Source organism: Typopeltis vanoorti, chromosome 7 (assembly GCF_054136105.1).
Source record: "Typopeltis vanoorti isolate ZY-2024b chromosome 7, IOZ_Tvanoo_1.0, whole genome shotgun sequence".
Classification (NCBI taxonomy): domain Eukaryota; kingdom Metazoa; phylum Arthropoda; class Arachnida; order Uropygi; family Thelyphonidae; genus Typopeltis; species Typopeltis vanoorti.
Window position 1 is genome coordinate 49,724,198 of NC_143555.1, and position 16,615 is coordinate 49,740,812.

The 16,615-nt window shown below is 36.2% G+C and overlaps 1 protein-coding gene across 1 annotated transcript in view; it reads right to left on the reverse strand.

Moving 5' to 3' along the window:
* Nucleotides 1–9,218, reverse strand: part of LOC150104662 (uncharacterized) — a 144,059-nt gene extending 134,841 nt beyond the window's left edge. Inside the window, exon 1 of the mRNA XM_090395604.1 lies at nt 9,091–9,218. Within this exon, the coding sequence (XP_090251730.1) occupies nt 9,091–9,160 (70 nt within the window). The 5' untranslated portion in view covers nt 9,161–9,218. The remainder of the gene's footprint in view (nt 1–9,090) is intronic.
* Between the last annotated feature and the right edge of the window lie 7,397 nt (nt 9,219–16,615).

The window sequence follows — 16,615 nt, forward strand, 5'->3', positions numbered from 1 at the left end:
ACAGAAAAAAAAGTTTAATTACGTTCACCTCGTGGCAATAGTGACTTGCTTCCCATGGCAAACCACGCGCCCTCCATACTAGCCAATATGTCTGCAGATGCAAGTAAAAGCAGGTCGTTTTATTGTATCACTGAATAAGGTACAAACATTTGCAGCGTGTGTAATATATTTCTCAACAAATAGTGCAATTAGAGACAGCTGGGATAAAAATGGCACTAACTAATGAATCGCATGTCTCTTCCCCCAAGAACTATGCTATTTAGCTGCAAGCAAAACCATGTGCTGCACTGGCAAACACTAAAAACTAGATGTGTGGGAGTCTGTCCCCCCCCCCAGCTCAAATGCAGAGCAATAATAAAAATCAACAGAAAGTGTTAAAATTCGTAAATGTGCTAAAGCTAGAAAATATATAGTGAATATTGTTATGACACATTCAGATATTGAATTTGGTTGAAGAGAATTAGCATTTCAATTCAAAAATTGTTTGCTGACTTTTATCTTTGACTCGCGCGATCTTTTGTTAATACCGCACCAATCATATGCACGTATCTTTACTGGCCTAGTACCATGGCTGTCTGTTCATTAAATATCTCAAGTCTTGTAAATTACTGCTAATTTTTGCTTGAAATAATGGGAAAGCAGATGGTGCTATTTGGGTAGGGTGCACACAAGGAAACTGCTCTCTAGGCAGGAAATAGCAATTGCAATATATGCGGGGATTTTACGAAAAAAATTGAAAACTTTAGTTTCCGAAAATCGATGTAAAGGAAATTTGCTTTTATATCTAATAAGTTAAACATATTAACTGACAATAAATACTTCCAATCCATATTTTAATGACTTACGATTTAATAAAATCCAAATCTAAATACACTTTAGAAAATGGATACGTTCTTTACGAAACATGAAAAGATATATCAAATGATGATAAAGGAGTCCTGCCACGTCTGGATGACTGACGAATAATGCAACAACTGAACTGGACAAAACTCGTACATCAGTATATCACGGATATATATTGATGGCTTGGAAATAGGATGTTTGTTTCTAATTTTATTATTACTATGAAACAGTTGATAGAGTTTAATTAATTATTGCATTTTTATTTGGTATAGCTGTACTTAATAAAGTTGTATTATATTAAGTTAAAATATGTGTTAGCGAAGATGTTTGAAATGTATTTTTTTATTTAATTATTTTTTAAGATGAGCCCTGGGTTGCGTGCCAGAAAACAGTCATTGGCATGCCACGTTTGGCAGGCATGTTAAGGGTTGTCCGTCCCTGCTCTAGACTAACCATATATAAAGAATATAAAAAATATTTTTTCAATGGTTTCAATAACAAGCCAAATGATATAAATGTGTAACAGATTAGAAAAAAACTAATGATGAATCAGGCATTTTAGCATTTTAGGGTAAAAACGAAATCATGTTTGTTAATTTTTATACACTGCATAAATGCATCAAAAGGGTTAAGCAAAAACCCTAATATAATGGAGAAACACAGGGAAATTATTATTATTATTACTGGGGGACCCTAAAATCCTGTTGATGAAATCCCTTCAGTTATAAGCAAAATTAGAAGGAAAAAAAAATAAATAAAATAAAAAATACATTTCTGCAAATGTGTACTGACTGTGCCCACTCGATCGTGGGGCCCGGGTGCATTGCACCCGCCGCACCCCCGAGATGGCTGGCCCTGCATCTGATCATGGCCTTACACGATGGTATCATAACCTCTATTTCTGCATCATTGCCATTATCTGATGAGACATCTTTATCTGATTTTATAGCTACCTTATTTAACCTTTTGAATACATTCACACACTGATACTGTTATGTATTTCTTTGTCAGTCCCCAAGTAGAATTTATTTCCTAATCACTCATCATTCCATGCTATAGCTTCAAGCTATGTCCTAAACTTGCCATAATCACTGGCCTTGTACTTTCACATATATCCTTTCCTCAGAGAAGTCTGCATATGGCTAGCCACAACCCAGGTGATCAATCTTATTTATTAATAGTATTAATCTTATCTTTATGGCCTGCTATATCTGCCAATGCATGTGTATTCTCTGTCCAATTTTTCTGGTTTGCTCGGAAGGGGGGGGGCATAGACATATATCAGCTTACCTTACCTTCAGCTGTATAGGTCTTAATAATGTTCCTCACACCTGAGATGGGGTTTAAATCTTGGTCTTGCCAATGAAAAGACTGGAAAAACCAAGTATTATTTGGACATCATGAAGTCCCCTAAGATGAAAAAGAACATCTCTTATGAGTAGGCAGCCCAAAACAGTCAGTAGGCTTTCACAGAACTCCTCATTCTCCTCATCAAGCCTAACAACATAAAAAGTATATCATGTCATTAATGGACTAATAAAGAAGAGCTCTTGCCAGATCGTTCCTCAATACCAGAACTATCCTTTGATGCTTTGAGTCACTCCCAAATAAACAACTAGCTCACTATTCTGGTCTCTAATATTCCCAGGATGTCAATTATATACCTTTCCATCTCTCTCTACAATGACAAGACTACCTGTCTGTAGACCCTCCCAAACATTCCATGTGCCAAGTTCACCTCTAAGATTATTCCCATGTTTTCTGTATTCCTCATTCACATTAGCACTGACTTGTGTTGGAGACCGTAATATACTTCTCAAACAGGACCCCTCTGCCTAAGCCCTGAATGTAACTTTTATTCTGTGCAACAGCTAATGCAGAATAAAATTCGTTATAAAGCACATCCATATTAGAATTCTGGAGTAAAGTCGCTGCAAGAAAAAGTGCACTAATAGTAAAATTATTATCTTCTTGATCTCCATGAAGTCACAAGATTCATCATGATTCATCATCAATACTAAAAGCAAAAACTATATTTTATTTCTTATGAGTTTACTTATATAATAGTCCCTAGACTTTATTATCTCAAATATGAAGTTAGCAATATGGCAAAAAAGGCCATTTCAGATTGGAGATAAATACAGTTAATTCCCAATAAATTAGCAAACAAAATATTGCTGTGATCTGCATTCTTAGTAAACTTATCTGACTTTTAAGTGAACATAGATTTCTAGAATTCTTGAGGGACAAATGTCTTAGGCAACATGTAATAGAGGGAACGAGAGGTTCAAGAGTTTTGGATTTGGTCATAGCATCAGAATAGCTGATAATAACTGAGATGACATCTCTCCCACCCCCAGTTGGAGAGAGTGACCATGTGGTTTTGACTTGAAAGATGAATAGACATGCAGGAGTATCAAAGAAAAAGGAACGTATATGGAATTATAATAGTCTTAGATATCAACTTGGGGCAGTTTCATGGAGGGCAGAATCAGAAGACCAGGATAACATTAGTGCTTGAGAAATTGTGAAGGAATATTTGTTAGCAGCCACAGTAAGCTGTATTCCACGAGTGAAGAATAGGCCACAGTTTGGCATAAAGTGGATGATAAACAATATCAAACAGGAACTATGAAAAAGTTATGGAAGAGATACAAGAAGATGGGAGGAGAGAAGATGAATGAAGAATATAAGACTCAGGCCAGGAGAGTGACTCGTATGGTGAGGAAGGTAAAACTGGAATATGAGAAGAGATTGGCACTAAGATCCAATGAAAATCCTAGGGAATATTTTAGCTATGTGGCCAGTAGGAGGAGAAATGATTGTGGAAGAATGACATTGTGGGATAAAAATGGGAACAGAGTGACTGATGCAGAGGACATAGTAGTGTTGTTCAATGAACACTTTATTGGAGTATTTCATCCTGAAGAAGTAAGTTTTAATACTAGAGGGATAGGGGAGGTTCGAGGTTTAGAGGTGCAAGTGGGCGTGTGTTCCAAATACTGAGTACCCTGGATGTCAGTAAAGCTGTGCGACTGAGGGGTATTTCACTACAGGTTTGAGAGAATGTGCTAAAGAACTGATGGGAAAGGTACTCAAGGAAGGAAGGAAAGATAGTGCCACTGCATAAGGGCAGTAGCAGACTGGATGTGTCTAACTACAGGCCAGTTTGTGTTTCATCAGTAGTGGTCAAGATCTTGGAGAAATTAGTGAGGGACCATACACCGCATAGGGCAGATGAGGGGTAATGTTATCTGTGAGAGTCAACATGGATTTGTTAAGGGGTACTCTTGCTTTAGTAATATGATTACCTTTCATAATAAAGTGACAAGAGCAGTTGATGAGGGAAAGGCATATACTGCCATTTTTTTTGGATTTTGCAAAGGCATTTGACAGGGCGCCACATGATAAGCTGATATTTAAGTTGCAGCACATGGACTTAGATGTCGGGTTAGTCAACTGGATTCAGGATTGGCTGTCTGATAGGTATCAGAGAGTTGTGTATGGTGGAGCAATATCAAGGAGGCAGAGGTTACAAGTGGGGTCCACACAGAGCTCAGTACTGGGATCTATAGTGTTTAACCTTTATATAAATGACACTGTCAATGGATTGCAGGGGGGGGATATTCAATTGTTTGCAGATGATGTGAAGCTGGGGAGGGTTATTAGTAATAGTGCAGATGTGGCAGCCCTGCAAGAGGATTTGAATAAACTAGACAGATGGGCAAATGAATGGGGGGGTGTCGGTTTAATGCAGCAAAATGTAAAGTCTTGAAGTTTGGGATACATCAATGAGGAACTGGCTGCAAACTCGATTGGAGGAGCTGTACTGGAGGAAGTAGAGGAGACAAGAGATCTGGGAATGATGATTGATAGAAAACTCAAATTCAGGGACCATACTGCAAAGGTGGTGAAGGTAATCCAGAGAATTGCTGCAATACTGAGAAGGATGCTGACCTGCAGAGATAAAAGACCTATCATTCCGTTGTATAAGACCCTGATCAGACCACACTCAGATTTGGTCCCCAAGATTTGAAGGGGATAAATTAACCATGGAAAGGGTACAAAGATGGATGACAAAGATCATTTCAGGACTGTACAATTTTGGTTATGAAGATTGGCTGAGGGAATGTGGACTGCAGAGTTTGGTAGACAGAAGAAGGAGAGGTAATATGATTGAGACTTTTAAACTGTTGAGAGGTAGTTACAGGGTTGACACTGGGGAGTTCTTTTGCTTGGTGGAACAGCAGGAAGGAGCAATGACAAAGGACCATCCCTGGAAGTCACGAAAGGAAGCTGTGAGCAAGAGGGTGAGGAGTGGTTTCTTTGCATGGAGGGTGGTTTAACTATAGAATGCATTACATGATAGAGTGGTGAGAGCAAGAATGGTCGATGAGTTCAAGGAGTGGTATAAAGACTTTGTGTCTTCAAGGAAGGACCTCCCATGATGAGTTTCCTCTCCATGGAGGCCTGAATAATAATAATAATAATAGTGTTTTGTTAAATGGAGGAGCATACAAAAGTTATTTTCAAATCATTAGTCAATGAAGAGGGCACTACCATTAAATAGGGAAAGAATAAAACTACAAATAAAATAACCAGAAAAACACATAAATGCAAAAAAAAAAAAAAAAGATTCATACAGTCTGTGTCTTCTATAAGTGTTCAAAAGATTCAACTTTACATCCTCTCAGAATTTATTTAAAAGATTCACATTTAAATTTTACAATTATTTCCTCTTAAGGAAAAGTTGAAATACGATTTATGTCAATAAGGTATATTAATATATTTATTAACATGAAAAACATAGTAATGTACACCTAGTATTAATTCAGGTGAAGCTGACAATTCATTCTCTAATGAGTGCATGAGAAAATAAGGAATACTACAACAGATGGAAATGTACATATTTTTAATTTAAAAAAAAAATGTAATGGTTTAAGCCAACTACAAAACATTCAATTTAACAGTTTAAGATAATTATTTTTCAAAATTCTGAAAAATGAAAACAACCATTCCTATTTAAAACTAGGCAGTGAAGCATAACTTGTCAGTTTAATGTAACTAAATATAATGTTTTGAAACGTGGGATAAAAAGATGAAATGCTTCATACTCACTTGGTGGAGTTATACTGGAAGAAGTGGAGGAAGAACTTGAAATGATATTGTACACAGAAATTTGAAGTTCAGAGGACATATTGCAAAGGTTGTGAAGACATCTTAGAGAATTCCTGCAATGCTGAGGAGGACATTAACCATGAGAAATAAAAGTATGGTATCATCGTATGAAGCTTTGATTAGATCACATCTGGATTTTCATGCTCAGTTCTGATTTGAAGAGGATACCATAATCCAAGATAACCTTGGAGAGAGTGCAGAGACAGATAACAAAAATAATATCAAGACTGTACAATGCTGGGGAATACGACAGACATTTAACCTGTTGAAGGGCTATTATCATATTAATGTTGAGGAGATTTCTCATGTAGTAGAACTAGAGAAGGGCCAAGGAAGTTGTGAAGATATCTCAGAGAATTCCTGTAAGATTACATCATCTCCTTCGAATCCTAGTGAGCAGAACTGAGCACTGAAATCCAGATGTTGTCTGATCAAAGCTTCATAGAATGAGACCACCATACTTTTATCTCTCATGGTCAATGTCCTCCTCAACAAAAGTATGGTGGTCTCATTGTGTTAAGTTTCGATCAGACCACATTGGGATTTCTGTGCTCCGTTCTAGTCAGCAGGATTTGAAGGGAATGACATAACCTTGGAGAGAGAGTACAGAGACAGAACAAAAATAATATTAAGACTACAACATTAGGGGATATGACTGAGACATTTAAGCTGTTGAAGGGCTATTATCACATCAACACTGAGATTTTTCATGTGGTCCTTCCCTTGTTCTACCACATGAAAAATGTGGTAGAACAAGAACCATCCCTAGATGTTACAAAAGGAAGTAGTGTAAGTAACACTACCAGATCCAGATAACAGTTACAAAAGGAAGTGGTGAGTAAAAGTATAAGAAGTAAGATTTCAACATGGAACATGGAGCATCGAATGCATTGCTTGAGAGGGTGGGGAAAGTGCAAACAGTGGATGAGTTTAAATAGTGAATGATTGACTTTGTATTGACCTCCCATGATGAGTTGCAACTCCATGGAGGTCAAGTAGATAATAATAATAAAGATCCCTCATAATTTGCATAAAAAAGACTACAGCTACAAGAACAATCCAGAGGCTTATCTATAAATGAGGTGCATACATAGATTGCACTGACAGGCATATGAGTTTTGTTGCTGCCAACACCCAAGCTGTTCATAAAACATTCCACTTGCTAGTTTCTGTGTCAGATATGTCTGTATCTACTATAAAAGCAAATTCTGAGCAGAGATGCACACTTTATAAAAAGAGTTATAATTAACAGTGTAAGCTGTCATCCATCTATGTTGAACAGCTACTATACAGTATTATTCAATATAATAAAAGCAAAGGTGGAAATTTTCCTTTTCTGGGTGAGAAAGGCTTCAAGTCCTGGAAGTTGTTCCTTCCTCCCAATGTCAGGAAAGTTTAATTTATTTCTGTCATAACAGCAAATAATTCTCAGGAACAAATTTCTCAAAAAATTGTCAATCTTCCTATCATAACCTGTAAACAACCATGGAGAATCATATGATGCTTACACCAGAGCATGTATCGAAAATGTTAAATTGTTACCAACAATTAGCCAGGGTAAATTTGGAAACAATGATGGGCTTTATGCAGTTTTATGTTAGTCCATTTTTAACTTGGCAGCTATTTCTGTCACAGGCATTTGGTGTGTGTGTGTAGATATGCATGTATACCTTTACATTCTTCACTGGACTTTCTAGCCTTCAGAAGACTTAGAATTAGCACTTTTCAATCTACTTTTACAGTCAGATCTGCTGTTTGGAATTCAAGTATCAATTTGCATACCCACTGAAAAATATCTGTATAAATTTACTGCTTAATTAAAGCAACGTCAATTGCTCGTTTTCAAATTAATAAAAGCCGGCCTGGCTGGCCGAGTAATTAGCGTATCCGCTCTCCAGCCAAAAGGCTGTGGGTTTGAATCCTGCCGTGAGCATGGATGTTTGTGATTGTCTCTGGAAATACAAGTAGTGGTGGTCAGTGGTAGATAGCATTGGTGTAGTTGTGGTCAGTTGATGGAATGAGTGGTGGAGACAGAGTTGTAGAGCAGGTGCCCTCCCTCGATGAGTCTTTGGACTCCCTAGTGGTGTCAAATAATATTAATAATAAATTTCTCAGAAAATTAAAGTACATTAACACTAGCAATAAAGCCTTTTATTTAGCCTTCCATTCTTTAACTTTATCTTTGGGTATCATTTCCAAACTGGATGAGATAACCCTCAATTGCTGCAACTTATTACCAGTCATTAAATCAAATATTCAACACAAACCTTCACCTGTTGCTAAAAATTGCAGGATTTCACCATTTCTCAACACAGTTAAATATTTAACAACAACAACATTGCGAAATGCAGTTACTGTACAAAAATTTGGAAGTTAATTCATGTTGCATTTCTGTTTATAACAGTATACAAATGTTTTTCTTTTTTATTTAACTAAAAATTCACAATATTATTTTGCTGAATTTATTCAGAAAAAGGGACACTGCCCGAGGGCTTCGGTAGGAAGCCATCAGTTTATAAACTATCCAACCAAGAATTAACAGTTCCAGGATTGGACACATTCTCAGTATTTGCGATCAGTTTCTCAAATGTTCAGACATATACTGCTGTTCCCATTCAGAAAATCTCGACCTGAATTCTATTCATTTATTGCTCACAGGCATTTGATGTGAAAATTTTATAGTTAATTTGTCCGTTACGTCAAAAAAAAATTATAAATACCAGAGTATAAGATTTTTTTTTTTCAGTTGATCGTTTCATTTCCATTCTAAGCGGTGCATTTAATTATCATTATAAAACATTGCAAGTATAAGCAGTATATATAAACTGCTATTCCCATTCAGAAAAACTTGATGTGGATTCTGCTCATTTATTACATACAGGTTTTAAAAATTAAATTATATTTAAGTTTGTAGTTGCCATAAGAGATAGGAAATATGCAAAACATAACTGCATTATCTTTCACGAACTTTTCAATGCAAATAACAGAACATATCTGAGAATATGACAGTTACTATTTTCATATAGCCAGTGGCTTACATTATTTCTTGAAATTGATATATTTACTTACCTTTCTTTGGTAAACTTTGCACAAGACGCAAAGCAGCTTCAAACTTCTCTTCAATAGTTAATTTGTCCATTGCGTTTTTTAAAAAAATTATAAATACTAGAGTATAAGATTTTTTTTTTTTTAGGTGATCATTTCATTTCCATTCTATGAGGTGCATTTAATTATCATTATAAAACATCGCAACATATTATTTTAAACTGATAACATTCTCCATGATGTAGCTCAACTGTTAAAGGAAATAAGCAAACGTTAAGGTACACGTAAACAGATAACAAAAAAACCGGTTGAACTATAGAACAGAACGAATTTCCCACAACATATCTTATCACCATCACCACAATCTCCTTTCTCTTGGCTACTTTAATACAAACTAATACACTATTACACGCAGAAGCAATCAGCTGTTTTTTGTTTATTTGTTTGTTTTTTAAGTTGTTTTGTTTTATTTGTTTGTTTTTCCTTTCATTTTGTTTGGCTGGCTGTAGTTATTGCATTATTACTGTATATACTAAAAATTGCTATGCGTTTCTCGAATCGATGCAAATTATTTTTTAAAAAATCAGACTGATAACATAAGATGCGTATAAATGTTTCACTAAAAATTCTGCGAAATCATAGTAGAGATGGATAGAAAATAGAAGTCACTAACCCCACATTTCAAATTCAGCATTGCGCTCTCTACATTATCTTCTAAATAAAAATTCCTTTTTCCGTTTTTTTTTTTTTTTTTTTTAACTGTGGTCCTGAATTACATTCATGTAAAAATATAATATATATAATGAAAAATAAATCCAGTAATACTTGTTTATATTTCCCAAAGGGAGTAGGAACCTACTTTAGCACTAACTTTTTAAAGATAGATCAACAACCAGTTTCCATCCGTTCTGGCTCTAAACCTTAATACTTGTATCATTGTCGGTATTAGTGAGAGTAAGTTCCACAGCAGATTTTTTTTTTTTTTTTAGACGCGGAGTTAAACTTACAAGTGTCCTGCAGGGGGAAAAAATACTTGCTGGTAGAAGAGCTCAACTAAATGAGAGCTGGCAGAAGAAGTGATTAAGAAAACTCCTCTGGTCAGGGACTAGATTCGAACCTGTAACGGCCTTTCTTCTGGAGGTCTTGCAAAGCAGAAAACCTCCCAAAGTTGAGATATGAAAACAAACCCCATTTCCACAGAGACACAGCCATGCTAATAATAAACAACTTATTAATTTCATAATTTGTTTCCTTTTCAGCTGCAACCGATGAAAAACAAGTGTTATCATCTCTTCATGTCTGACCTAATAAGTTTTGCTGTTGTCTGAAACAGCGTGGATTTTTAGTCGATTATCTTGAGTCGAAATCCATAAGAGACGAAAAATCCGAGTTTTCTAGAGAAAAAAACGCTTGCTGTGCTAGAGATCGATTAACTCGGGAAAGAAAGTTCTAAAATATAGTCCTTTTATTCGGTTATTGGACTTGAACTTAAGTCTATTTTTGAGTGGCTAGCGAGAGGATTCAATCGTCACTTCCACTGAGCTACACAGGCCTTAAGTTATAACATTATTACAAAATATTAAGTGACTGAACACATTTGATATTAGCATACTAAGTATCTTGGTTGAGGCCCCCAGAAAAGCAAACAACAGGACTACATGGCGAAGCCTGGTGTGGCACATCACCGAGCATCGGAATGACCATACGGCATCTGCAGATAGCCAGTGAACATAGAGTGAGAACACACATTGAAGGAAAAAATAATTAAAAATTTATTTCACAACGTTACGTGTTAGCTACGTGAAAATGCCATTTACTTGCGTAATTTGAGCCTCTAAAAGAAAGATCGTTATAGGTTCGATTTCAGTGATGACAACGACTTTTTTTCGCAACCCTATCTGTAGCATATGCCCAAGTAAGTCAATCTTTAGTACGGGAAATAAAAAAAAATCACCTAACGCCTTTTATTTCCTTAAAGGAATAGGCGAAGCCTTTTAATCCTATCTAGTTTTGAAGACTGACTGGGCTGTTTATTCTCAATCGGTAGCCAATCAGAGATAGCTGGGCCAAGACTATCACTAATTATATGCAGTAATCGATGAAAAGACGGGAAAACAAGTGCTGTCATCTTGGTTAACACAGTATTTTTAGTCTGAAATAGTGTAGGTTCTACGGTCAATTTTTTTTTGAGTTTATGGGACGAAAAACCCGAGTTTCCTGGAAACAAAAACCTGCTTGCCAATTCCAGAGATCGAATAACTCTGGAACCAATCGAAAAAAAAAAAAAAGGCCGCCGCCTCCGTCACCATGGTAAGAAAGTTTATTTTTCAATCCCTGAAAATCAAGTTTTTTACCCTATTACAAAAATAATCTTCCACGGAACTCATCCTCGCTATTACAGACAGAAATTATTAATGTTAAGGCTAAGTTATGATGGCAATTGTCTTCCAAGCTATCTTGAAAGACCTGTTCTCATTGTTAGCTTAAACTCAATGTCAAAGAGCCCTGAAAGATGGCACATAGCTGTCTATGTGCATTGGGAAGTGAATGGAGGTATTACACAGAGAATTAATAAACGTAAAATAAAATACATTATGAGCAGTAGCTCATAGTGTATTTATCTTATGTAACACTACTAAAAGGTAATCAAGAAATGTGAAAATCAGAACTAGTAAAAAATCATATTTAGAGTGATTGTAATATCTGTTAAGTTTTTAAATTGCTTCCACACACAACAAGCTCTAAACCTTGTAGCAAATATGCCATATATTGGAAAAATAAGAAAGGTAATCAGTAATTTTGATATTATTTTTGAAAAGCTGAAGTTTATAATATTTGGAAATGATCAATAAGAGTTGCACGATTTGTGAATTAGCAGCAGTTTAATTGTAAATGGAGAGTTGGCAGTTGATCTTGTTTCTGTAGATTTAGTAAACATTTGGCACTGGTTTAGCTGAAAAAAAATTGCCTATGTAAATGTCTGTAACAGTGGTGCTTTCAATTAGCCAAATTACTCTGATCTGGAGATGTTCCCGAGAGGATTTCAGTTGGTGGATTTCAAAATTGTACTGAAGAACTTGCGCAGAACTGGGATTTGCAGAGAGAGAGAGAGAAGCTGTAAAATGAAAAAGAACCTCATAAGCGAAAATCAAAAAGGCTGTCGTGGAGGCTATAAAAGCGATGCGTTTGTGCCAGGAAAAGTGAGGTGTTGGTATGAGTCTAAGAAAATATATATGGTCTTACCTGTTTATCAGTGTAAGAGGAGAAGAAGAGTTAGGTTTTTTTTTCGTTTTTCTTTATTTATTTTTTATTTTTTTGGAGAAAAAAGACAAAATAGTTTTGGAACTACTGAAGGCAATTAAGTTGTTATCATTACACTGGCATGAAGTAGTATTGTATGGAGATAACACGCATCTACAGACATAGGCCACGCCAAGAGACATTGGTCTAACCACCTTATCTTCGAGGTAGTAGTTGTTTCGATTTGTAATAGGGTATGCCTAATAAGAACGTAACGGGCAATTATGGCCGTATATACGTATGAGGAGGACATAGCATAATGTGTAGGAAATAGCACATGGGACAGATGGAAGGTAAAATGGTGTAAACAGTGAGTCGTGCAGAACCTCTATTGATGAGCCCTTGGGTGTTTCATGTATCCAAATATCCTGCGACGATTTTCTATATAATAAACTAAATCTTCATAAATGTGATTTCACATCAATCTCTTGCATTTGTACAATAGTTATATCAGAAATTAACATTTAATTATTGTCTGTGTAGCTGAGTAGAATTGACGTTTGCATCCTCTGTTCCAGACTGCCCAAAGATAGACTTCAAGCCTATTCACTGACTGGTAGAACTCTCTAAGCCTTTCTTCGCCCTGTTCCTGAATTAGTCAAACTCTGGCACAGGCAAATGAGTTTTTTCTTCTGGAAACCCGGTATTTTCATCCATAAATTCAATAAAATCAACAGTAGAATCTTAGACAATAATAATAACGTATATTTTTAGGGTTAGAATCCAAGAGATGGCAGCATTTGTTTGCCGGTCTCTTCATCGGTTGTCGCTTGTAGTGATAGTGTTGGACAAGCTATCTCTGATTGGCTACAGGTGGAGAATGAAATGTCCACTCAGTTTCCCAAAACTAGATAGGATTAAAGTGTTTTGCCTACCCCTATAAGGGAATAAAATGCATTAGCTGATTATTGATTCTGATGAACATTTAATATTTTTTACTATAATTATTTAGATTAGAGCGTCTCTCTAGTCGTGTGAAAATTATGTTTCCGTAACGCGACTCTATGCAAATAAACACTAGTATAGTCTTGCTTCTAGTTACCAGGTAGGGGAACTTTATCATGCCCTTTCTGATTTTTAGAGTGCACAAATAGATATTTCTCTCGAAAACTTTGCGATTTGGGTTAAAAAATCTACATCTCAAAATAATATCCCATACAATTGCGATAATTCTGTAGGTTTTAAACCTGTAGTTTCTTGGAACGGAAGAAGTTTAGGGAGTTGAAATAGAAGCTGTTCTTTTGCCTAAAGTATACCATACAATTGCGCTATTATATATAAGTGTATGTGTGCAGTTATCAGTTATACTCTTTCTCCTCAAGGATTTGGTTGATTGATATCATACGCTCACTATCAGTGAAGGCGGAAAGAATGAACACTGCCTATCCACTTCTCTTCTCAATTAGCACTAAAGGAGTTCTGCCTACTCTCATGGAAAAATATCACTTTATAGGAGAATTTTAATTTGAATTATCGCTCTGACGATGCTGCTGTCATTGTAGAGAAATAAGCTGGTGTTTTGTAATTTTTTTCCAGGTGCCCTGCAGAAATGAAGTTTGTGTCCAATGCACTATATATATAATATATATATATATATACACACATTTATAAAATTAATTTAACTGACTAGAACCCGAAAAAGTATAACAAAAACCTTTAATAAATCACGACTAGTTTCATCGGTGCTCCGACTTCTTCAGGTGAGAAAGAAAAAACATATGGCTTATAAAAATAACAAGGTAAAAAACATGGACTTTCCATCTTAATAAAAAGAAGTAGAATAGTGACAGTCATATTTGAATAGGTGACCGCGTGCTATCGTTGGCATGAGTTGAATGTGTGCGACAGCTAATTTTAGAGCGCCAGTACTGGATTACTGCGCTATGGGAATCAGGCAAATTGTAGCTTAGATTGTTGTTCAAGTGTGAAGGGTCCAGAATTATTTCTTTTGATTCGATAATTCTTCTTTTAAATTCATTCTTGTATATATATAAATTATATATATCAACTTGGTGTGGCCGTTCTTCAAGGTTAGAGTTTGCCGAGAAGAGAACATGACTGGAAAGGACGCTCGCTCGTGTGCTACTGTAATATAAGAGATGTCACGTCTATGTTCCTCAAGACGAAGTGAAACAGATTTATCTGTCTGGCCAAAATAAGGTCGACCACAGTCGCACGAAACTTTATAAACACCAGGACAATGCAGTTGGTTGTGTTTTGGTCGACGCAGAAGTCGGAACACCGATGAAACGAGTCGTGATTTATTAAAGGTTTTTGTTATACTTTCTCGGGTTCTAGTCAGTCAAATTAATTTTATAAATACAGGGTGTTCGGGATAAATTTGACAGTTTCGTAAGGAAAAAGAAAATCTTCTTTGTATCTATTAAATTTAATGAATTGACAAAAAAACATTACAGGCAGAGTTAATTACAATACTATCAACAAGATTTACTCAAAATAACCACCATTAGCATCGATCACAGCTTCAATTCTGCTTCGGAACCTCGAACAAGCTGATGCTACAGTCTCCCTGGGAAGGGCCGCAAAAACTGTTTTAATTTTATCCATTAACTGGGCTTTTGTATTACTGGAAGTGCGATGGGTGTCTTTTTCAACTGCGCCCCATACAAAATAATCCATGGGGTTAAGGTCTGGGGAGTTTGGAGGCCAAACATTTGGACTGGTGAAGTCGTAGAAATTTTCAGACAACCATTTTTGACTTTTCCCAGAGGTGTGGCAAGGGGCCGAATCCTGCTGCCATACATACGGCCTACCATTGGCTACCCTTGTTATCCAGGGCTTGACTACAGTTAGCAACTCCACGAACAAAGCCCGAATTCCAATGCCAGGGTTCTTCAACACCTGTTCCTGCAGATTTGCGAGGAATTCTGCTGTACGAACGCAATCAGATCGTCTGCTAGGGATCTTTCTTCTTGCTACATCCTCGTAGTCACCATTGCAAGTCTCTAGTTCATGCCTGATTGTTTTTACTGTATTCAGGGAGCATTGGGCAGCAGTCGTAATATCCTTATTTTGATGGCGGGCACGAATCATCATGATACAAGTTATTCTCTTCCATGATTCAGGTGGGTTCCAGCTATCCATCCTTTCTGACATCTTGTATATGAATGAAGAAGGGTCCAAACTTTTAAATGAAGAGAAGTGTGTGTTAATACATGTAACTTACGGAAAAATATAATTAATTATAAATATGTCAAATTTATCCCGAACACCCTGTATATACATCCCGAGTAAATCCTAATTTCAATAATATATATGTATATATATATAGCCGATAAAAAGACCACTACAACCAAGATTTAGTTGGCAGCAGAATGTCTTGGACTGGTTCTCGAGGAAGCAGGATTCCTCTTTTCCAAGAAACTGTAGGTTTAAAACCTGCATCGCATAAGCTTATCCTAAACCCATACAATTTGAATAAATCACATAAAACACAAACCACACAAATCCTCCCTTCCAAGAAACTGTGTTTTCTTGGAAGGGAAGAAGTTTAGGGAGTTGAAATAGTAGCTGTTCTTTTGCCTAAAAGAATACACGATTGTCATGCAATCACCGGATTCTAAAAAAATGGTTATGAAATCCAATCTAGGTAGGCCTAGAGCATGTAGATTCAATGATTATATTATGCTATTTATTATACTAGGTGTGAAGATTAATATCCATTTTCACAATTCTCTAATACTAAGCAGCAGACACTAGCTCATCTGCTTTTCCAGAGTGAAACCTCAGTTTTTTTTATCTTAAATTTATGTGAAGCTAACCTACTTTTATCTAAAAATCATGCAACAAAGCATATTTTATTTTTAAAATATGCTGTCTTGCATGACTAGATAAAATAAATCTTCTAAAACCTTCTAATCCCGAAGGGACGCAGAAGAGCTCAGCCGTCTCCATCTTACAGCCATCACTAATAGCAGTCTCAAGCAATCAATGAATCAAAATTTTCAGCCAAGTGCTGCCATATGATGGCCCTAAACCCTAACAGATAGATATATGTGGCCCTCATTATTAAAAGCACATTTCGCAGGAGGGTGCCAAAGATCAACTAATACGGGAGCTAGAAGAAAAAAACATAAAAGCAGCTCTTGAAGTAAACGATGAGAACCGCCATTAATGAACTTGTCATTGTGTAGCTCAGTGGAAATGGTGTTTACACTCCTCAGCACTAAACCGCCCGAAGATAGACTTCGAGTTCAAATCTAGTCTCCGACTAGAGGAGCTTTTACTA